General features: G+C 42.8%; 1 protein-coding gene across 5 annotated transcripts in view; it reads right to left on the bottom strand.

Annotated features, from left to right (window-relative positions):
- Nucleotides 1–24,419, bottom strand: part of BANP (BTG3 associated nuclear protein) — a 587,215-nt gene that overhangs the window by 290,971 nt on the left and 271,825 nt on the right. For all 5 annotated transcript variants that reach the window (XM_077453360.1, XM_077453364.1, XM_077453362.1 and 2 more), the window contains one exon: nucleotides 675–914. In XM_077453360.1, the coding sequence (XP_077309486.1) occupies nucleotides 675–914 (240 nt within the window). The remainder of the gene's footprint in view (nucleotides 1–674; nucleotides 915–24,419) is intronic.

Below are 24,419 nucleotides of genomic sequence, written 5' to 3'. Positions count from 1 at the left end.
GGCATGTTCTCCCTGTGCCAGCATAGGTTTCCTCCGGGTACTCTGGTTTCCTCCCACACTCCAAAGACATGCTGGTAGGTTAATCAGATCCTGTCTACAAATTGGCCCTAGTATGTGTTTATGTGTATGTGTTTGTAAGCTCGTTGGGACCCTGCCGGGTAAAGGACTGCACTATATCAAGATGCAACTCAAATTTAGGATTTCTAATTACTTTCTGTCTTGATGGCAATGGTCAACAGGATAAATGGAGAGGCGCATCTTCTCTGCAGGGGCACAGACAGCAATAAAATTTGGCGGAGGGTATAACCCTTGAAATAAAAAACTTTAGCCTTTACACACACTTTAGGTAACAGTGGATGCTTATAGGGGTGCTGTAAGATGCAAACTTTCCTTCCACCATTCCTGAAAGCTGTAACTTTCTGAAACGGACGCTAGAACAAGCTTTTGTTATCTAGCTAATATACATACTATAATTGAAATCACCCAGTAAAACTTTGCTCCTCCTAGAGGTGCAGTTTTAACATTTTCCCCCTGCTCAGAAGTAAAAGGAAAATTAAACAACGTACTGTGACCATTGGAAATGATTGTGAAACAAACCCAATGGGTAAATCAAAATTGTGGCAACCACACAAGGCTGAAATTTTGATTTCTGACATGTTTTTTTCCCCACTTACATCTTATGCCATAGATCATCAAGGGATCCAGCTGTTTCTTGCCGTGTTTGCCTTGTCCTGATAGATTGGAGACAGCCTGCACCTCACGGTGGAAAAGGTAATCGAGCAGAGTAAGGGCCATCTTCTCTGCCGTCCGGCAGTTGGTGCTGATGTGAAGCATGTCGGCTGCTGTGATTGGACATCTCACTCGCATCTCAGGGTTGTTTTCATCACCGAGCCATGTGCCATTGGGGTAATCCTCTGAAAGGTCAAATTGCAAATTACATTTAGTATACACAACTATTACGGACATAATTCCTAAAGCCCAAGTGTAAAACAACGGTCTCAACCCAAGAAGAAAAATACAAAGCGCATGTAAACCAAACATATATTTTCCAGTATGTTTGGCATAACGTCTCACTGCATAAAGTTTTCTTGAGCAGTTTTTTTCTAAATCTGTCACAAAGTTTCTTATCTAGTGCACTTCAAGCCAAAGTTCCCCAATCCTGACACAATAAACAACCACGCACACACAAATATCCAAGCGGTTATCCAACTAACAGGCTTGTGAGGAACTTTGCTTCTGACACCTCCAGTCAGTGCACTCAGCTCTCAAGCACTCTGGCTTTGTAGAACATACAAACACTGCTCTTCTAGGTGAGCGGTGCATAGAAAGCTACAATAGTTACAAAAAAATGAAGTAGACACACATAAGAAAATAGTAGTGTAAATAAAAGGAATAAATAAATATATAGAAAAAGTATTTCTGCTGCTCCCTAAGATGAAATTAATATGTAAATCATACCTCCCCTAAACATTGATAGGACTCCTCAGATATGAACCAAGACTTGATTGAGGATTTAAACTTTATAGTTTAGAAATGGGTTGCCATACTCCCAACCTTTCCAGTTGGATGAAAGGGGCTGACTACTGTATCTAATTAGTAAAGGTACGATTGAATGATCAGAAGAAGAGTTAAGAATTATGAATCTGAAAGTAAGAGAATTGTTTTCAGCGGCTGCTGTTATGTGTAGAGACCAAACACAGATGCTTTAAGCCAAGCCGAACTAGTACCAGCATAAAAAGACCAAAATTATTAATACTCTTCCATAGTCTATCGTTAAAGTGAATGTAAACCCACCACTCACCCAGTATAAATGAATGGCACAATAAATATTAAGCGCTTCAGCCCCAGCAGATTTTACCCCTTTCCTGACCAGAGCACTTTTTGCGATTTGGCACTGCGACGCTTTAACTGAAAATTGCGCTGTCCTGCGATGTTGCAGCCAAACAAAAACATAATTTTCCCCACAAATAGTTTTCTTTTGGTGGTATTTGATGGCCTCTGCGGTTTTTATTTTTTGCGCTATAAACAAAAAAAGAGGGACAATTTTGAAAAAAAACACAATGGGGGTTATTTACTAAAGGAAAATCCACTTTGCACTGCAAGTGCACTTTACTTGAAAGTAAAGTCACTGTAGATCCGAGGGGGACATGCAAGGAAAATAAAAAACAGCATTTTAGCTTGCACATGATTGGATGATAAAATCAGCAAAGCTTCCCCTCATTTCAGATCTACCCCTCAGATTTAGAGCGACTGCACTTCCAAGTGCACTTTCAGTGCAAAGTGGATTTGCCTTTCATGAATAAACCCCAATATTTTTTACTTTTTGCTATAATAAATATCCCCCAAAAATATATAAAAAAAACGATTTTTTACCTAAGTTTAGGCCAATATAAATTCTTCTACATATTTTTGGTAAAAAAAACAAAAAAAAAAACGCAATAAGCGTATATTGATTGGTTTGCGCAAAAGTTATAGCGTCTACAAAATAGGAGATAGTTTTAAGGGATTTTTATTATCATTTTTTTATTAGTAATGGCGGAGATCTGCGATTTTTATTATGACTGCGACATTGTGGCGGACACATCGGACACTTTTGACACTATTTTGGGACCATTGTTATTTATACAGTGATCAGTGCTATAAAAATGCACTGATTACTTTGTTAATGACACTGGCAGGGAAGGGGTTAAACACTAGAGGGCGATAAAGGGTTTAAGTGTGTCCTAGGGAGTGATTCTAAATGTGGGGGGATAGGCTTCCACTCATATGACAGCGAACACTGCTACCGATCACAGGCAGCAGTGATCTTTGTCATGTCACAAGGCAGAATGGGGAAATGCCTTGTTTATATAGGCATCTCCCCGCTCTGCGGCTCCGTGACATGATCGCCGGGAGACCGGCGGACATTGAGTCCGTGGGTCCCACAGGCACAGTCACGTTGTACACGGCGCGCATACCCCCCTGCTAACCCCATCAATTAAAAGGGAGGTACAGGTACGCCCATTTGCCCACCGCTGCCATTGTGCCAATGTATATCGGAGTGCAGCCGTTGGCAAGTGGTTAATCTGTGCACATATACATGACTCCTGCATGTACCTTTACCTTTCCTCTGTAACCCCCTTCAGCTGTAGGAGCCCTGCAAAACTCTGGAATAGGTGGGCAGGTCTCTTTGCTGGAGCTTGGTGGGCAGAGTCATGATGTCACAAGACTCCCCGCCCCCCTTTACACTCTCCTACTCTTTCTGCTGGTGACCTGGGAGCTGACTGCACCATGAATATCCTCCTCAGTCAAGCTGATCTTCTGCTGATCTCGTGGATCTCGCCCCATTAAGAGTAACATCCAGTCAAAACTCAGGAAAGGCACCACATGACTTCAGCATGCCCAATCATGCTGAGGTGTGTGGAGCAGCCAATCCTGGCAGAGCTTGAGAAGAAAGGAGGAGGGATGTGAAGCTGGAATCGTAGACACTCTCTCTGCTCTCATGCTTGTGTATGAGATAAAGAAATGAGATGTCAGGCAGTGGGGGATGTGGCGACACAAACCAATCTGTGTGTCCTTTTTTCTTTTTTTTCTTTTTTTTATATCATAGTAAAAAAAAAGACAGGAGGATTGCTTAGAGCTGGATTAAGTCTTTGTGGCAAGACTAGGCACAGATGACTTGACATCCTCCAATGTACCATTTTTATTTCTTAGGTTTATATCCACTTTAAACTGGAACGTTTGGAGTCAAACATCTTGTCTCTCTGCAACCCCTGCATTTTACGGTATGGGAGTTACAGGTTATTAAAATTTTCAGAGTTCTGAAGAATTAAAATACACACATTTGTCTCAGAGAACTAAACCTAGTCTGTGCAAACTGCACGCAGAAGCAAAAAACAGCGTCAAAAAGATCATTCACTGTGCAAGTATACAAATTGAACAGTTATGTATATTCCAAATAAATACTGCCGTGAATCATGACAGACCTGTACCGTTATTTCAAAAATGGTAATGAATGATCTAAACCTACTCAATTTTTGTTGGGTCATGACACTTAATGGTTAGGCCATTAGGCCACTTTAATGGTTAGGCCATTAAATTTTAAGCTGCATTTAAAGTATGTTTTTTTTTTTGGGCAAAGTTATTTTGGCCCAACTTGGACCACTGTGAGTATGCATAATCTGGCCACTTGCTTAGCATGGGCACCATTCAGAGAAGGCCTTGTATTTTTCTCAATGCAAAGTATTCTCTGATTGAATAATGTGGAGATTGTATCATCACCGTCCATTCTCATTACCTCATCCAATAAGAGAAAATAGTTTGCATTCATTAGGAAAAATGCAAGGCCTTCTCTGAATGTAGTCCCAACCAAGCGGGTGACCCACTGTGGTTACCATGCAGCATGGGATTCAGAAGACAGTGAGAATCGCTACTACCGTAGCAGCTACTGTAATGATTCTCCACTTCAACGGGGATCGTGAGGTATTTAATATGTATACTTAAATGGGTCCAAGCTTTAAGTATGCAAAGTAAAACCTGGAATTTAGCTTTAATAATCTTTTAGTCGCTTTCCCATCACAAGCAGGAAGCATTCAAAAACAAAGTGAAGTCCATACTCCTAATCTGTACACCTGTCCTGGGTCCTGGGTGAGTGATTTAGAAAATACCGAAACCACTGGAATAGCTGTAAAGCCAGAAAACTAGTACTTTTGAGGTTCAGATGTCAGTAGGAGAAGCCTAAGTACTCATAAAAATAAAGGGTTCCTTTAAATATATTTTTATGCTAGACATATTTTGGATGGCAAGATCTATCCATCATCCACCACTAACAGAGACAGACTTAAGATGGATACACACTATCCAATTTTCTGTAGATTTTTTTCCTTCAAATTTACCAAAACAATATAATATGAGGTCAAACCTTAAAGTGACACTAAAGATTCTGGTTTAAAAAATAAAATAAAATAACAAACATATACTTACCTCCACCGTGCAGCTCGTTTTGCGCACAGTGCCCCCGATCCTGTTATTCTGGGGTCCCCCGGCATCTCTCTCGGCTCCTCCCTGCATCAGATAACCCCCAGGGAGAAGCGCTCTCCCAGGGGTGATTACCTTGCAGGTGCACTCCAGAGTCCTGCATTCGGCGTCTATGGACCAGGCCCCGCCCCCTCTTCATTGGATTTGATTGACGGCAGTGGAGGCCAATGGCTGTGCTTCTATCAATCTATCCAATCAAGAGCCGAGAACCCTGGGCAGAGAGTCAGCACGTCTGAGGGTTCAGTAAGTAAAACGGGGGGGGGGGGGGTCACTAGAGTGCGGTCACTAGAATACATTGAGGTGAAAAAACACAAACCTTTACCACCCCTTTAAGAGTTTCAATTTGTATGCAATCAGTCAGGCGCCCTTGCACTAAACTTTTTTGGTAAATTTAAAGAAAAATCAGACAACAAAAGTTGTTTGGATAGAATATACAGGCTTCATATAATCTGATGCCACTACAACCCTTCAGTAGAGTTACAATGTATCAATATACGGTACCTCGTAAACCAGAATAGAATTATAACACCATTGGTTAATTTTGAGATGACCGTTGTATCATTTAGACTTTGTTGTGTGCATGGCTGAATTAAAATAACTGATGCCTAAAATATCTGTAACTATTAGGGAAAGTTCAGCCACACAAAATCAAACCTAATGGCCAGAAAGTCTACTTTGGGTCTCATAACAGGAAAAAAAAGTCAGTTAAAGGGAATGAAAGATTTACTGACGGCTGATGATGTTGTTTTGGAAAAACGCCAGAAGATATTAGTTGTATGAGACACTTGATCTCTCCTCCCTCATCTGCTGTCACAAATGATTCTTACCTAGTCGCACCGGCCGCAGGGTATACATACCGCAAGGAATTTATATATGAAGCATGTTACCATTTAATCTACACCATTGTAATAAGATATACAGACACACAAGTCCTTTCTTAAAAACAGGACAATGTATTTATCAGACACCAGAAATAAATGAATTCATAAAAAAAAAAAAAAAATCCTTGTCTCTTGGTTCGTAATTGAATGTACTTTCAATAAATGAGGCTAATGAATTGAATTTGGTTTCCCAATATACAGGCAGAATACAGCAAATGTACTTTTTTTTTTTCTTTTTTTAAGATAGGATGCAGCTGCCCGGGGAGCTGCATGTGATTAGACTTTACCATATGCAACAGCACTGACCCCGTTGACGGCTCTTGACTGTATAATGTTACAAGCCGGAGTAGTGCAGCTGTGTACATCAGCGATGGAACAAAAACCACTGACCATTCACAGACTTTTTTTTTTTTTTTTACATTAGAAAATTACGTGATGAATATATGAATTAAAGGTCTGTGTGCCAAATCTGACTGAATCTATTACCGAATGATATTACAGATCTCATTCCACCTGTTCAACCTACCAAGGGACATTTATTAAACTGAAGAAAAAGAACCACCAAAAAGAATATGGACTATAATGAAAATAAGGATTCTTGCTCTTTACTTACTTGCCAAATAGCAAAATGCATGGAACTTTTTATTGACATTACACGGTAAATATTATAATAAAAATATGGTAACTTTGGAAAAATGTGAAAAACAAAAAGCACCAATATTCAGCCCAAGCAAGCTTTTAGAATGCCAGGCCTTGTTTTAAGTCAAACATATACCATGTACTGTCACAGCTATCTATATAAGTGGTCTATATAGTGAACTTATTGTTGCATTACAACAGTAAAATAAGTCTGTATATGCAGTAAAGCATGCTTGTTATACTCACTTTGTATCCTAAAGGGTTATTCCTGTGCATTGTGTAAAAAGGCTGTTTGATCCTGTCTTATTTGATCCTCCTCTTCTTTCACTGTCCCCAATCCATTTCCTGATAGAACAGAGCATTGGATTCTCTCTGCACATGCTCAGTTTGGTGTGTATTGCTAGAGAGATTTTTTTTTTGGGAGGGTGCAATGTGATCAGCGCAGGTCCTAACGCCTCATAGGAGAGTCAGAGTAGAATGAAAACTCCTCCTACAAGCTTTAACCAGACACTAATGGAAGACACAGGACTACTATATAATGCTGATGAGAGGTACTTAGCAGTTTATATTTAATAAAAATTATTGTATTTCCATGTTCTGTGTACTGTGTGATACCAGATATAGTGACTGCAGGGTCCTGGGTTTAGTAACACTTTAAGGTCATTATAAATCCCCATACACACGATCGGACTTTTTTACACACTTTCACGTGGACTTTTGTACAAAGGGGCATTGGCCGTAAGTTTGTATTGCATACACACTATCTGACTTTTTAGGCAACAAACACGTAGTGACGTTTCAACGTACTGACGACACTTCAAAATTGAACGTTCAATTACTCCAGCGCCACCTTTGGTCACCTTCTGTATTGTTGTCTGATCTTTTGCATTGGTTCTGAGCATGCGTGTTTGTACTTTGTACAAAAGTCCGATGGTTTTGTGTACACACGATCTGACTTTGCTCCATCGGACTTATGTTGTCAAAAAGTTTGTCCATTCGCACAGCCAACTAAAGTCCGATGAAAACCGAAAAAGTTTGTCCGTTAGAGAGTACACACGGTCGAATGTTGCTCCAAAACAGCTAATTTGCATGTTTGTTGTCAAAAAGTCTGATCGTGTGTACGGGCCTTTACAGAGAACATCTGGAGGAAAAAAGATTTAATCTCCAGTAGGAGCTGTGAAAATGTGGAATGGACTCCCTCAAGTGCTGGTTCTGGCCAGCTTGGTACATTCTTTCCTAAATGCATTAGATACTAATATTTATAGGTAAAGTGGATACAGGATTAGGAATCCAAAGTCAATCCAGTTTTGCTCTGTTGGTTGAACTGAATTACATTTTTTCATTGCTAGGAGGCAGAAGGCTCCTGCGGCCCAATGTCCTTAGTTCCTAGGATGCAGGGGGCTCCCTTTCTTTCTAGGACACAAGTGGCAGAAGCACTGGCTGTTTAAAGCCCCGTACACACAAGCCGAATGTCTGTAGACATCGGCCGGTTAAAAAAAAAAAAAGTCAGACATTTGGCCCATGTGTATGTCAACCAGTCCGACATAAGCCAGCCATTGGGCCAGCTTCTGTCAGACATGCATGCTGGAGAACCAGCGGCTGAGCGGCTACCGATCAGCGCTCGAGTGTTCAGGCGGGGGGTCATCGGCTCAGCGGATCGAACGTTGAATCATTAGTACAGCAGCTCTGGCCGGAGCCGGCAGGTTTTCTTTTTTTTTTCTATTAGTGTGTACAAGGCTTTAGTCCTTCATTGTTCCAACCAATCCACATAAATAATAGCCTAGAGGCGATTCAGTTTGCATTGTGCGCTATATAAGTATTTCATTCATTCATTCATTCAATAGCAGGATGTAAATGTAATAGATTGCAATGCATTCTGCTATCCCTTCATTCTGCTGTCCTCAAAATTTCCCAGTATCCCTCCCCACTTCCAAGTGTGTGAAGAACTGTGTCCCCTGACCATCAGTATTGTTAGTGTATGCAGGTTTTTACTAATGGACATATGAAAAGAACCACCACTCTTTCTACCTAGAGAACTGTAAATATTAAATATTTTAGGTACTCCGGGTTTACACCATCTACACAAGACAAACATGAAGACAAACATGCTTCATTCACTCCTGGAATATTGTGTAAAAACCTGTTGATTCCACTAGTAAAATCACTGAATATGCACTTACAGCAGAAGCTTGCACGTCTTAAAAAATTACTTGTATACCCTCTGCTTAGTCCATCCCACACTCACAACTGTCTTCTGGCCAGGGCTGGTGCTACCACTAGGCAAACTAGTCAGCCGCCTAGGGCACACTGCTGCCTAGGGCGCCCAGCCACTGGTGTTCCTACTCCCTTCTCTCTGCAGCAAGCAACTAAGTCTCAGCAACAGCAGGCAGCTGTTCGCACACAGTATCAGAGGCACACCGGCGGTGGAGGACTGTGTCCCGATTCCCGAATGAGTGGCAAACATTCATTGATGGCCACTGGTAGGCTGCATTTGGTGGGTGCTGGTGAGGCTGCATTTGATGGGCGCATCATTAAAAAGGTGGGGTATCCCCTCACCGCCGCTCATTTCTAAATGGATCCTGATTGCTGATGTTGGTCTCTCTGGGCACGGACTACACTGACGTATAGGATGTATGCTGATGGACTTAGCTTTGGAAACTGTTCTTAAATTAGTAAAGCTGGATGGCGAATTAGCCAAGATGTTTTTCTTACCTGATGTATACTTCTGTGACTATACCAGTATAATCTGTACAACCTGTTTAAATGAGTTCCTGTTTATGATATACGCTTTATATTTTCAAGTGTAATGTTCAACTAACTTAATAAACATTCCTTATGTTAAAAAAAATAAAAATAAAAAAAAGGTGGGGTATACATGGGCAGGGCAAAGGAGGTGGATTCAGGGGTGGCGGCACAATGAGGTTTCGCCTAGGGTATAAAAAATCCTTGCACCAGCCTTGCTTTCACCATGCATGAGAAATCAAGATTCCCAGCCCTGTTTACCATTTTTAGATTAAGGAAATTGCCTATCATTTTAACATGCTAACTTGCACTGAAAATGGCTATTTATCATTCTAAAAAAAGCTTTAGATGTTTTTTTCCTTTAAAGTTACTGCCGCTGGGGAAGATTACCATTCGTTTTGAAAGAGATACAGCATGTGGAATTTCCTAAATTTCAGCAGCCCCCTCTTGTGGTTGATGGTGTCAGTGCACGTTAAATGAAAAACGTCAGAGCTGATTATCGCAGGCATCCGAAAAGCAAAATGAATAGACTTCAATGTCAGCTTGAAGGATTTGAGATATAAAATGGAAAATAATGAAACTGACATAGCTAAAATGTCTAAGGATTTAGTAACTTGACAGAAGAAACAAGAGCTATATTACCACAAAAAAAAAAAAAAAAAGGTGCCTTGATGATTCATAGAATCAAAGTGGTATTTATTTGAGACGAGCCAATCAAGTGTGACATGAAACAGAACAGGAAAATCCTGACAAGTACAAGCTTCCATTTTATTCCTAGAAGTGAATCAGACAGATCAGCGAGGCCTCCAATATTTCCTCAGTCATATTTCACATGGATATCATACAACACAAACACGTTTTGACAATTGCTATAAAGAGTTAAAGGAGTTGTAAAGGAAGAAAGTTTTTTTTTTTTATCTTAATACATTCTATGCATTAAGATAAAAAGCCTTCTGTGAGTAGCAGTCTCTCCAGCACCCCCTAATATTACCTGTGCCCCATCTCTGTCCACAAGTCCCTCGCCTGTCTGGGACTCTCCCTTCTGATTGGCTGAGACACAGCAGTGGCGCAATTGCCACCCTCGGCTGTCAATCAAACTCAGGTAGCCAAGCAGAGAGAGGGGGGCGGGGCAAAATGGCAGCTCAGTGTCTGAATGGACACACAGAACTGCAGCTCTGATCAGGTGCCCCTTATAGCAAGCTGCTTTCTATGCGGGGCACTCGACAGGAGGGAGGGGCCAGGAGCAGCGAAGAGGGACCCAAGAAGAGGAAGATCATGGCTGCCCTGTGCAAAACCACTGCACAGAGCAGGTATATATAACATGCTTGTTATTTAGAAAAAAAAACAAAAAAAAAAAGGACATTACAATCACTCTGAGTCATTAACCATTTAAGGACCGAGCCTCTTTTTTTTTTTGATATGTTGTTTTTTTTTTTTGTTTTTTTTTATATATCTTTTATTTTAAAGTTTAATACAATACATTTCGTAAATACTTATCCAGAATATCAATCTTTTAAGGCATATATAACGAACTGCTATATTTACCATACCATTTATCTATAACTTAGCATAACCCTCCCTAAGGGCCGGTTCACACAGCGGGCGATGCGAGGCGACACGACTCGCCTCGCCTCGCTCCCGCAAGTCGCCCCCGTTCTGTACAATGGAACCGTTCTGAGAGGAGCGACTCGAGTCGCTCCGACTCAGAAAAAAGGTTCCTGTACTACTTTTGGGCGACCTCGGGGCGACTTGCATTGACTTCTATACAGAAGTCATCTGCAAGTCGCCGCTGAGGTCGCCGCAGGTCGCGGCGAGGCAAGTCGGAGACGCCTCGCCTCGCCTGCAGTGTGAACCGGCCCTAACCCAACAGAAAAAAAAAAAAAAAAGGAAAGAAAAAGTTGTTTACAAGTGAAAAATCGTTTGTTTTTGCTAGAAAATTACTTAGAAAAAAATGTATAATGTTTGGGGGTTCTAACACCCTAGAGAATAAAATGGCGGTCGTTGCAATTCTTTCTGTCACACCGTATTTGTGCAGCTGTCTTACAAGCGCACTTTTTTGGAAAAAAGTACATTTTTTTTAAAACATTGTACAGGTTGCATGTTTTGAATTACAGAGGAGATCTGGGGCTAGAATTATTGCTCTCGCTCTACCGATCATGGCGATACCTCACGTGTGGTGTGAACACCGTTTTCATATGCGGGCACTACTCTTCTGCACGCGAGCTCAGCGGGACAGGGTGTGTTTAAAAAAAATATATATGTATTATTTTTTTTTCTTATTTATTTTACCTTTTATTTTTACATAGTTTTTTCTTAAAAAAAATAAAAAATTGTGTCACTTTTATTCCTATTACAAGAAATGTAAACATCCCTTGTAATAGAAAAAAAAATCATGACAAGACCTCTTAAATATGAGATCTGTGGTCAAAAAGACCTCCAATCTCATATTTACACTAAAATGCAATAAAACAAAATAAAAAAAAAAAAAATGTTTTATCATTTAAAAAATAAATTTTAAAAAAGGCCCTTGAAGAGCTATGGGCAGAAATCTGCACAGGTGTCTCTGAAATCGCAGCTGAAATCCGGACTGACGTGCAGGAGTGAAATCGGACGTGTTCAGCTGAACTCGCACGGCTTCATTCCCGCAGCTCAGTGTGAACCTGGGCTTAGCATTGAGGAGCAGAAAAAAATGTTTTTGTAGAGTTTCTTGGAGTGTTTTTTCCAGCATAAAAAAATGCTGAATGCTCCTAACTGCTTCTAAATACTACTAAAATGCGAACAGCTTTTTTTTCTTCATGTACTTCAAAAATGCTAATGCTCCTAAAAGCTTCTACAATTGCTTCTTAAAGCTATTAAAATGCTAATAGAAACTGGCACAAAAATTCTATTATCAGCATTTTTCATCCAGCATTTTTTCTGGCTTTTTTGAACTTATGAAAAACGCTATTTTGCATGTAGTCTAAAATAATTGTGAGTAGAAACACACACTCATTCTACACAAAGTGAGAATAGGGCCTTAGGCCTCATGTACACGGGGTGTTAAAAAAAACGAACTTCCAAGCCACTACCAATGGCAGGAAAAAGCAGCTATAAAATCAAGCTTTTAGTAGCTTTTTCCATTGACGTTAATGCGCATTTAACCGTGTTATCTTTTAGCAGCGTTTCTCTGCCACTCTTCAAAATAAATGGTTCCCTATGAAAGCCATCTACTGATCCAACTTTCAGCACATTGATTTGAATAGAAGTTGCATCTAAGTCAGATCATGATGATTCGACTTGTGGTGCGACATGTGACCTGAGAATCTTGAAGGGCCCTTTAAGTCTGGAATAGATCTTGAAAGAGAACCCCACGCCAAAATGGAAAAAAATCCCTGCGTGGGGTCCCCCCCAACACCATACCAGGCTCTTTGGTCTTCTTCTATAGCAATGGGTCATGGCCATCCGGTGACAGCACCATGTGACCCCGCCCCTTGTGACATCACGTGACCATCTTGGACCAATGTAACTATGTATGTACCATATCCGGCTGATGTCCCGGGAAGCTTGAAATCAATGAAGTAGATGCCCCTACTCTATTGATCTCCACTTGCTTCTGGGTCCCGTACTGAGCAGCCAGCATGATGAATTGTAAACGTAGGAGGTCGGCCTCTCAGCAGAGGTGATATTCAGACAATGCTTTGCATTTATTGAATGAATGTAAAGTGGTCTCTAATTTGACCAGGTGGGGCAGCGATGTCACGCTCTCCACCACGTCTAATCAGAGCACGCATTGCATTCATTCGGAAATTGCAAAGCATTCTCTGAATGGCACCTGTGCTGAGTGGCCGACCTCCTGTGCTCACAATACATCAGGCCAGCCACTCAGCACAGGACCTGGAAGCAAGTGGAGATCACTGAAGTAGTGGTATCTACTTCAGTGATTTCCAGATTCTCGGGGCATTTTCCAGGTATGGCATATACATAATTACATTGGTCCAAACTGGACCAATGCAACTATGTATAAATATACCTAACCTGGAATTCTTCTTTAAAAAATGAACCGCTTCCTGACCGCCTCACGCAGATATACTGCGGCAGAAGGGCACATACAGGCAGAATCACGTACCTGTATGTTGCCCTTTAAGAGGCGGGTTGCGCATGCCCGCGTGCCGGGAGCTCCGTGAGCGTGATCGTCCCACGGAGAGGAAGAATGGGGAAATGCTAATGTAAACAAGCATTTCCTGAAAGGCTCCATGGCAGCATACGTGTGGGGTAGCCCCGCCTCCACGATTACCCAATAGGACCCAACTCCCATAAATCTTTGCTCCTGGCCACTATCAGTGTTCCTTTTTTGTCCTCCCCAGTAGGACCAGATGGTTTCTTTCCTGGAAATAAAACTTCACGACGATCGATTGGCTGATTGACTGAGAAAATTTCCTCCGATAGGCCCTGACTGTTAAGCAGGGTATGGAGAGTATTTGCAGAGTAGCGCTGAAGAAAGGATTTCCTACCTGAGTGCGCACGGTCTGTGTCCCGTTGTTATGGGTGACCATTATCTGCTGGAGGTATGGCGTGTGTGTTCCAGTCCGTTCGGCCAGGTGATCGTTGGTGGAGTGGTGAGCCTTTTATCTATCCATGGCAGCATTGTATTTGTGTGTATTTCTTTTGTTTGTCTTGCGGTCTCCTCCATGCCGTTTGCGTTCGCTTCCGCGTTCCAGCAAACCTCTCTCCTACTTCCGGGTTATGCAGGCGTTCTGCGCATGTGCGAACCCGGTATGAGACCGAGGCTTGGTTCCCGCGCATGCGCGCGAGCGCCTCGCGTCTGACGTCGGCGATGACGTCACGGGCGCCAAATTTAAAAGGCTTTGGAAGCTGTCAGAACCCTGGGAATGTTGGCAGTGGTCGCAGCGACTTCCCGGGGCTGTCAGCGCGGCGGTTTAAGGTAAGAGCGTGTCCCTTAGGCTGGGGAAATGCTTTTTAAAAAAAAAAAAAAAAAAAAAAAATGTGTGTTTTATTTTTCTCTTTGGTTGCAGTGTTTCTTAACCAGTTGCCGACCGCCTCACGCCGATATACGTCATCAGAATGGCACGGGCAGGCATAAGCACATAAATGTACGTCCTTGCCTTCCCGCGGGTCGGGGGCCCGATCGGGCCCCCGCCCGGTGCCTGCGGCGGTCGGTATTCGTTCGGGAGCGATCCCGGACGAGGGGACGGCCATTCATTCATGGCCACCCCCTCGCGATCGCTCCCGACGAATGAAAATCCCCCGTGACATCACTTCCTCTCCTGTAATGTAAACACAGGAGAGGAAGTGATGTATTCTCTCCTCGTGTCGGTCTTTTTCGTTCCGGCACCGAGGAGAGAGCATCGGTGAGTTGCACCTAACACTACACTAACAGTAGAACACGCCAGGCACACTTTTCACCCCCCTGATCACCCCCCAATCACCCCCCAATCACCCCTGCCCCCCCCAGTCACAGTGACACCAAGTGCATTTTTTTTTTTTTTAATTTTTTTTTTTTTTTTTTTGCATTGGTGTCATTTGTGACTGTAATAACTGTTAGGGCAGTTAGGGCTAGCCCCCTTTAGCTCTAGGGTGCCCCCCTAACCCCCCCAATAAAGGTTTAACCCCGTGATCACCCCCCGTCGCCAGTGTCACTAATAAGCGATTTTTTTCTGATCGCTGTATTAGTGTCACAGGTGACGCTAGATAGGCAGGTAAGTATTTGGGTTCGCCGCAGCTTTTTATAGCGTCAGGGACCCCCATATACTACCGCATAGCCCCCTGATTGCCCCCCAGTTAACCCTTTCACCAGTGATCACCATATAACTGTTACAGGTGACGCTGGTTGGTTAGTTATATTTTTTTGTTTCAGGGCACCCGCCATTTATTACCTAATAAAGGTTTAACCCCCTGATCACCCGGCGGGTGATATAAGTTTTTTAGGGTCAGATAAGGCCTGCGTCGCCCCAGCGTCAGGTTAGTGCCAGTACCGCTAACACCCACGCGCAAAGCATACACCTCCCTTAGTAATATAGTATCTGATCAGATATATATTAGCGTTGCCAGCATTTTAGGTTTCCCAAAACGCATTGTTAGCGGGATCAGCCCAGATACCCGCTAGCACCTGCGTTTAGCCCCTCCGCCAAGCCCAGCCCAGCCCACCCAAGTGCAGTATCGATCGATCACTGTCACTTACAAAACACAACACACATAACTGCAGCGTTCGCAGAGTCAGGCTTGATCCCTGCGATCGCTAACAGTTTTTTTTGTAGCGTTTTGAAACAGTCGCTGACAGGCTAGGTGCTTTTTTACCTGTGAGTCTCACTAGTGTACCCCTAAATTTAGAGCCCAAAATGGCAAAGCGAAGGTACACTAGTGATGAGGCCTACACGTTTCTGAGCATGACAGATAGTGAAGAGGACGTCACTCATCTGTCAGATTCAGGCTCAGAATACGATCCTGTAGAGGACAGCGGCTCCATGACAGATAGCTCTGACGACGGAGATGAGGCCGCTGTTAAGAACAGGTGTGCCCAATCCCGTATGTATTCTGTTGTTGAGGTGCAGGAACCGCAGGTCACTCGTATGGAGCAGAGACATACTAGAGCCGCTCAACCTTCTGGTGAACTGGCAAGCACCAGCGGCCTAGTACACCCTGGACCTACATCCAGCACTGCAGTAACACGTGGTGACGTGGCGAGTCCCATAAGTGCAGTTCAAGCTGGCGAGGTGGCAAGCACAAGTAGTGTCCCGCTGCCACCAAGAAGAAGACAAAGACAGGCCCGTCGTACCCATAGTGCCCTTCCTGCAGAATTCGCCAATCCTATTTGGGTGCCCACCACTTCTGCAGAACCCGTACTTCCCCCATTCACTGGCCAACCTGGCATTAACGTGGAAACAGTTGATTTTACGACACTTGACTTTTACTCACTGTTTTTCACCGAAGATCTCTTTAGATCTATTGTGGACCAAACCAATTTGTACGCTGCTCAACACATCGCCACTATTCCCCAGTCCGCCCTTGCCAGACAATGGAAACCAGTTACGGTTTCCGAATTTAAAATCTTTCTGGGCCTCTCCCTCAACATGGGCATAACCAAAAAGAGTGAGTTGCGGTCATATTGGTCCATTGACCCAATTCACCATATGCGCGTGTTCTCTGCTTCCATGTCCAGGGCACGATACGAGATGATTTTGCGGTTCATGCACTTCAGCGACAATGAACTCTGTCGTCCTCGTGGAGACCCTGAGTATGATCGGCTCTACAAAATTCGGCCCCTCATAAACCACTTCAACCAACGTTTTGCAGCCTTGTTTACTCCCGATCAAGTTGTCTGCGTTGATGAGTCCCTGATTAAATTTTCTGGTCGCTTGTCCTTCAAACAATACGTCCCCAACAAGCGTTCCAGATACGGGGTCAAGATGTATAAGCTCTGTGACAGGGCCACAGGCTATACACGTAGTTTCATGGTTTATGAGGGAAGAGATAGTCACGTAGAGCCGGAGAACTGCCCTGATTACATAGGAAGCGCTGGCAAGATAGTGTGGGACTTGGTGTCACCCTTATTCGGAAAGGGGTACCACTTGTACGTGGACAATTATTACACAAGCGTGCCACTCTTTAGTCACTTGTTTGATCAGCAGATTGGAGCATGTGGCACCGTGCGACCTAATCGCCGGGGCTTTCCCCAGCGGCTTGTAGAGTCCCCTCTTAGGCTGGGGGAGAGAGCCTGCTTGCGCAGTAATAATTTGCTCGCTATGAAGTGGAGGGATAATAAGAATGTTTTCGTTCTTACCTCCCTTCATGCAGACACGACGGTCCAAATTTCTACGGCGACTGGTGTTGTGGAGAAACCCCTCTGTGTCCACAAATATAACCTTAACATGGGAGGGGTGGACCTCAATGACCAGTTGTTGGCGCCGTATCTAGTTGCCCGTAAGTCCAGACGCTGGTACAAAAAAGTGTCTGTTTATTTATTCCAATTGGCTATACTGAATGCTTATGTACTACACAAAGCTTCAGGACGGACTGGATCCTTCCTCAAATTCCAGGAGGATATCGTCAGAGCCCTTCTGTATCCAGGCGGTGCTCCACCTCACCTTCCCCTACCAGATGCAGTAAGCCGGCTGCATGAGAGGCATTATTCTTATGTCCTCCCGAGTACCCCTACCCAACGAACCCCCCAAAAAAGATGTCGTGTCTGTACCAAGCGCGGATTTAGGCGTGACACCCGTTCTTATTGTCCCCGCTGTCCTGGCAATCCTGGTCTTTGTCAGGGTGAGTGTTTTGAACGCTACCATGAACTAGTTGAGTATTAGCGCAGGGTACAGCATTGCACAAGCTAGGCACACGTTCACAGGGTCTCCCAAGATGCCATCACATTTTGAGAGACCCAAACCGCTGGAACCGTTACAACAGAAAAAGTGTTAAAGTTACAAAAAAAAGTGTTAAAAAAAAAAAAAAAAAAAAGTAAAAAAACCAAAAAAACCAAAAAAAATATAAAATAAAAAAACCAAAAATAGTTGTCGTTTTATTGTTCTCTCTCGCTCTATATTCTCTCTCTATTGTTCTGCTCCTTTGTACTGTATTCTATTCTGCAATGTTTTATTGTTAACCATTTTTTGTTTTCAGGTACGCCATTCAGCTGTAGCGTGGATTTATTTATCTTGACAGCAACAGCGTTTGCTCCCACGATATGTAAAGCCACGACTCCAGCGCTGTCGGAGGTGATTTCACCACCACAGTTAAAAAAGAGCATATATGCCGAAGCATGGGGGCATAAGGGGTGGAGGATCGATTTTGCTCCTAATGCCGCGTACATACAGTCAAAATTCCGACGGAGGGCTTGCCCGTGGAAAAGTTTGAATGTATGTACGCGGCATAACTTTTTTGCGGGAGGATGCCCCCATGCTTCGGCATATATATATTTTAGGCACAGATTGTGTTAAATGTGTTATTTTTTGCGATTTTTTTTGTATTTGCTTTGCAGGTATGGTAAGTCCTACTGTTATACTGTAATGTTACTTTGTTTTATTGTTAACCATCATTTGCTTAGCAGGTACGCCATTCTGCTGCAGAGCGGATTTATTTATCTTGACAGCAACAGCGTTTGCTCCCACGATACATAAAGCCGCGACTCCAGCACTGTCGGGGGTGATTTCACCACCACAGTTAAAAAAGAGCATATATGCCGAAGCATGGGGGCATACGGGGTGGAGGAACGATCTGCTCCTACCTTTTGCGGGAGGATGCCCCCATGCTTCGGCATATATAAATGGTGCATGTATGCCCACCATTAGAAAGTGGGTGGATGAAGGGTGGTATCTAATGGTGGGCATGCCCACCGATCAATATTTTTTTTTCGTTCAGCCCACAGGCTGCATGAAAAAAAAAATACAATATATGCCCAACCAGTTCCAGCAACATACTGGTATGTTGCGGGACTTTGAGTGCTTATACCAGAATGATGCCTGCAGGTTTAGGTATCATCTTGGTATCATTCTTTTCAGCCAGCGGTCGGCTTTTATGTAAAAGCAATCCTAGTGGCTAATTAGCCTCTAGACTACTTTTACAAGCAGTGGGAGGGAATGTCCCCCCCCCCGCACCATCTTCCATGGTTTTCTCAGGCTCTCCTGTCCCAACAGGGAACCTGAGAATGCAGCCGGTGGTTCCGCCAGCTGACCATAGAGCTGATCAGAGACCAGAATGGCTCCAATCATCTCTATGGCCTAAGACACCGGAAGCTACGAGCATTTCATGACTTAGATTTTGCGGGATGTAAACAGCGCCATTGGGAAATTGGGAAAGCATTTTATCACACCGATCTTGGTGTGGTCAGATGCTTTGAGGACAGAGGAGAGATCTAGGGTCTGATAGACCCTAATTTTTTAAAAAAAGAGTACCTGTCACTACCTATTGCAATCATAGGGGATATTTATATTCCCTGAGATAACAATAAAAATCATAAAAAAATATATATAAATGAAAGGAACAGTTTAAAAAAAAAATAAAAAAGCAAAATAAATAATAAAAAAAAAAAAAAAAAAAAAAACCACCCCTGTCCCCCCCTGCTAAGGCGCAACGCGGAACACAAGCGTTGGTCTGGTGGCATATGTAAACAGCAATTGCACCATGCATGTGAGGTATCACCGCGAAGGTCAGATCGAGGGTACTAATTTTAGCAGTAGACCTCCTCCGTAAATCTAAAGTGGTCACCTGTAAAGGCATTTAAAGGCTTTTAAAAATGTACGTAGTTTGTCGCCGCTGCACGTTTCTGCGCAATTTTAAAGCATGTCGTGTTTGGTATCCATGTACTCGGCCTAAGATCATATTTTTTATTTCATCAAACATTTGGGCAATATAGTGATTTTTAGTGCATTAAAATAAAAAAAAGTGTGTTTTTTCCCCAAAAAATGCGTTTGAAAAATCGCCGCGCAAATACCGTGTGAAAAAAAAATATGAAACACCCACCATTTTAATCGGTAGGGCTTTTGCTTTAAAAAAACACTACATGTTTGGGGGTTCAAAGTAATTTTCTTGCAAAAAAAAATATTTTTTCATGTAAACAAAAAGTGTCAGAAAGGGCTTTTTCTTCAAGTGGTTAGAAGAGTGGGTGATGTGTGACATAAGCTTCTAAATGTTGTGCATAAAATGCCAGGACAGTTCAAAACCCCCCCAAATGACCCCATTTTAGAAAGTAGACACCCCAAGCTATTTGCTGAGAGGCAGGTCGAGTCCATGGAATATTTTATATTTTGACAAAAGTTGTGGAAAAAATACATTATTATTATTTTTTTTTTTTTTTTGCACAAAGTTGTCATTTAAATGATATATTGCTCAAACATGCCATGGTTATATGTAAAATTACACCCCAAAATACATTCTGTTGCTTCTCCTGAGTACGGGGATACCACAAGTGTGAGACCTTTTGGGAGCCTAACCGCGTACGGTACCCCAAAATCCAAGCACCACCTTCAGGATTTCTAAGGGTGTAAATTTTAGATTTCATTCCTCACTGCCTATCACAGTTTCGGAGGCCATGGAATGCCCAGATAGCACAAAATCCCCCCAAGTGACCCCATTTTGGAAAGGAGACACCCCAAGCTATTTGCCGAGAGGTATGGTTAGTATTTTGCAGACCTTCATTTTTGTCACAAAGTTTTGAAAATTGAAAAAAAGAAAAAAAATATACATTATTTTTTTTTTTCTTCATTTTCAAAAACAAATGAGAGCTGCAAAATACTCACCATGCCTCTCGGCAAATAGCTTGGGGTGTCTACTTTCCAAAATGGGGTCATTTTGGGGGGTTTTGTGCTATTTTGGCATTTTATGGCCTTCAAAACTGTGATAGGTAGTGAGGTGTAAAATCCAAAATTTACACCCTTAGAAATCCTGAAGGCGGTTCTTGGTTTTCGGGGCCCCGTACGCGACTAGGCTCCCAAAAAGTCCCACACATGTGGTATCCCCGTACTCAGGAGAAGCAGCAGAATTTATTTTGGGGTGTCATTTCACATATGTCCCTGGCATGTGTGAGCAATATATCATTTAGTGACAACTTTGTGAAAAAAAAATAAAAGTTTGTAATTTTCCCGCAACTTGTGGCAAAATATAAAATATTCCATGGACTCAACATGCCTCTCAGCAAATAGCTTGGGGTGTCTACTTTCTAAAATGGGGTCATTTGTGGGGGTTTTGTGCCATCTTGGCATTTTATGGCCTTCAAAACTGTAATAGGTAGTGAGGCGTGAAATCAAAGATTTACGCCCTTAGAAAGCCTGAAGGCGGTTCTTGGCTTTCGGGGCCCCGTACGCACCTAGGCTCCCAAAAAATCCCACACATGTGGTATCCCCGTACTCAGGAGAAGCAGCAGAATTTATTTTGGGGTGTCATTTTACATATGCCCATGGCATGCATGAGCAATATATCATTTAGTGACAACTTTGTGAAAAAAAAAATAAAAAAAAAAAAGTTTGTAAATTTCCCGCAACTTGCGGCAAAATATAAAATATTCCATGGACTCAACATGCCTCTCAGCAAATAGCTTGGGGTGTCTACTTTCTAAAATGGGGTCATTTGTGGGTGTTTTGTGCCATCTTGGCATTTTATGGCCTTCAAAACTGTAATAGGTAGTGAGGCGTGAAATCAAAGATTTACGCCCTTAGAAAGCCTGAAGGCGGTTCTTGGCTTTTGGGGCCCCGTACGCAGCTAGGCTCCCAAAAAGTCCCACATATGTGGTATCCCCGTACTCAGGAGAAGCAGCAGAATTTATTTTGGGGTGTCATTTCACATATGCCCATGGCATGCGTGAGCAATATATCATTTAGTGACAACTTTGTGAAAAAAAAAAATAAAATAAAAAAAGTTTGTAATTTTCCCGCAACTTGCGGCAAAATATAAAATATTCCATGGACTCAACATGCCTCTCAGCAAATAGCTTGGGGTGTCTACTTTCTAAAATGGGGTCATTTGTGGGGGTTTTGTGCCATCTTGGCATTTTATGGCCTTCAAAACTGTAATAGGTAGTGAGGCGTGAAATTAAAAATTTACGGCCTTAGAAAGCCTGAAGGCGGTGCTTGGTTTTCGGGGCCCCGTACGCGGCTAGGCTCCCAAAAAATCCCACACATGTGGTATCCCCGTACTCAGGAGAAGCAGCAGAATTTATTTTGGGGTGTAATTTCACATATGCCCATAGCATGTGTAAGCAATATATCATTTAGTGACAACTTTGTGAAAAATTTATAAAGTTTGTCATTTTCCCGCAACTTGTGGCAAAATATAAAATATTCCATGGACTCAACATGCCTCTCAGCAAATAGCTTGGGGTGTCTACTTTCTAAAATGGGGTCATTTGTGGGGGTTTTGTGCCATCTTGGCATTTTATGGCCTTCAAAACTGTGATAGGTAGTGAGGAGTAAAATGACATATGTATGCCCTTAGAAATCCTGAAGGCGGTGCTTGGCTTTCGGGGCCCCGTACGCGGCTAGGCTTCCAAAAAGTCGACCACATGTGGTATCCCCGTACTCAGGAGAAGCAGCAGAATGTATTTTGGGGTACAATTCCACATATAACCATGGCATGTGTGAGCAATATATCATTTAGTGACAACTTTGTGTAAAAAAAAAAAAAAATTTTTTTTTTTGTCATTATTCAATCGCTTGCGGCAAAAAAATAAAATATTCAATGGGCTCAACATGCCTCTTATCAATTTCCTTAGGGTGTCTACTTTCCAAAATGGGGTCATTTGGGGGGGTTTTGTACTGCCCTGCCATTTTAGCACCTCAAGAAATGAGATAGGCAGTCATAAAATAAAAGCTGCGTAAATTCCAGAAAATGTACCTTAGTTTGTAGATGTGACAACTTTTGCGCAAACCAATAAATATACAATTATTGACTTTTTTTTTACCAAAGACATGTGGCTGAATACATTTTGGCCTAAATGTATGACTAAAATTGAGTTTATTGGATTTTTCTAATAACAAAAAGTAGAAAATATCATTTTTTTTCAAAATTTGCGGTCTTTTTACGTTTATATCGCAAAAAATAAAAATCGCAGAGTCAGTCAAATACCTTTAAAAGAAAGCTCTATTTGTGGGAAGAAAAGGACGCAAATTTCGTTTGGGTACAACATTGCATGACCGCGCAATTACCAGTTAAAGCAGCGCAGTGCCAAAGTGTAAAAAGACCTCTGGTCATTTACCAGCAAAATGGTCCGGTCTGAAAGTGGTTAAACTGTGGGTTTATTGTGAATATGGACGCCTTACTGCCTCCTAGTGGCCAGCCCGCTCATGTTAGGTAGGTCTTTTAGTATTTATGCTTTTTATATATTGGAGAGAGTGTTTGGCATAGGTAGGATTGACTGTATATCCTTTTCTCTCTCTGTCTGTTTTACCCTTACAGCCCTTCTGGGTCTGATCCACAACCTAACACTTCTAGACGCAGTGGATCATCAAGATCACACCGCCATAAATCCTCCTCAAGATCTAGCCAGCATAGGTCAAGATCTGAACAGCATAATAAGAATTATTCTCACCCCCCTGCTGCTCACTCCAGCAAGCGTACGGAAAAATCATGCTGGGGGTGCAGGATGCCTGTTCCTTCGGACGTATCCTTATGCGATCATTGCTTCTCCAAAGCTGCAGATGAAAGGGATGGTGCAGACCAGCGTTTGGAGTCAATAGTAAGACGGGTTGTGAAGGAGTCTCTGCAGGAGAGGGATGCTCTACAGCTGTGTGAATCCCCGTCAGAATTATTGGCTCCTCCACCTGGAGAGAACCCATTGCAGGAGACATGGGAATCCTCTCAGCCAAGCCGCCTATCTGCTCCCATCTCAGATAGTGAATCTGACTGTGAGGATCCTGGTTTAGGTTTTGACTATGGACTGGTGCCTTCATTGGTCAAAGCAGTGAGAGAGGCTCTGAAGTGGGAAGACCCTATTACTTCCCCACCAAAGCAGAGAAAGTTCTTTAAACAGCTCAATAAGGAGCGACAATTTTTTTCCCTTCCTTTCAGAGTTGGGTGACATTATTACCGAGGAATGGAGCAAGGTGGATAAAAAGGGTTCCATGCAGTCAAAAATCCTGAAATTATATCCCTTTAAAGAAGAGGATGTGAAGCACCGGGAGTCAGCACCACTGGTGGATGCAGCGCTCATGCGTTTGGTGAGATATGTAACCCTACCCTTAGAGGATACGGTATCCTTTAAAGATCCTTTGGAAAGGCGGATCGATTCAGACCTTAAGAGGATATATCTGACTTCTGGAATGGCTTGCAAACCAGTGCTTGCAATGGCAGCGGTATCCAAGGCCATAGAATCATGGGCTGATTCTGTAGAGGAATTCCTGAGGGGTATTTCTATTGAATCAGCAAAAGACTCCCCTATTCAAGAAATCAGGATGGCGTCTGCCTTTTTGGGGGAGGCATCTATTGATGTTATCCGCCTGATATCTCGGGATATGTTAGCAGCAGTCTCAGCTCGCCGTGCGTTATGGCTCCGTCCATGGCTGGCGGATCCAGCATCCAAACAGGCCTGGTGCCGTATTCCCTTTGAGGGGTCATCTTTGTTTGGTAACAAGCTGGATACTGCCATATCCCGGGCTACAGGTGGGAGATCTGGGTTTCTTCCCCAGGACAGACGTCTTCAAAATCAAAGGCGTCCATTTC

This window comes from Lithobates pipiens, unplaced genomic scaffold (assembly GCF_037356315.1).
Source record: "Lithobates pipiens isolate NorthernLeopardFrog02 unplaced genomic scaffold, aLitPip1_a1.2 Scaffold_10, whole genome shotgun sequence".
Taxonomy (NCBI): domain Eukaryota; kingdom Metazoa; phylum Chordata; class Amphibia; order Anura; family Ranidae; genus Lithobates; species Lithobates pipiens.
The sequence above is the reverse complement of the archived record's forward strand: the minus strand, read 5'-3'. Positions and strand labels throughout refer to the sequence as shown.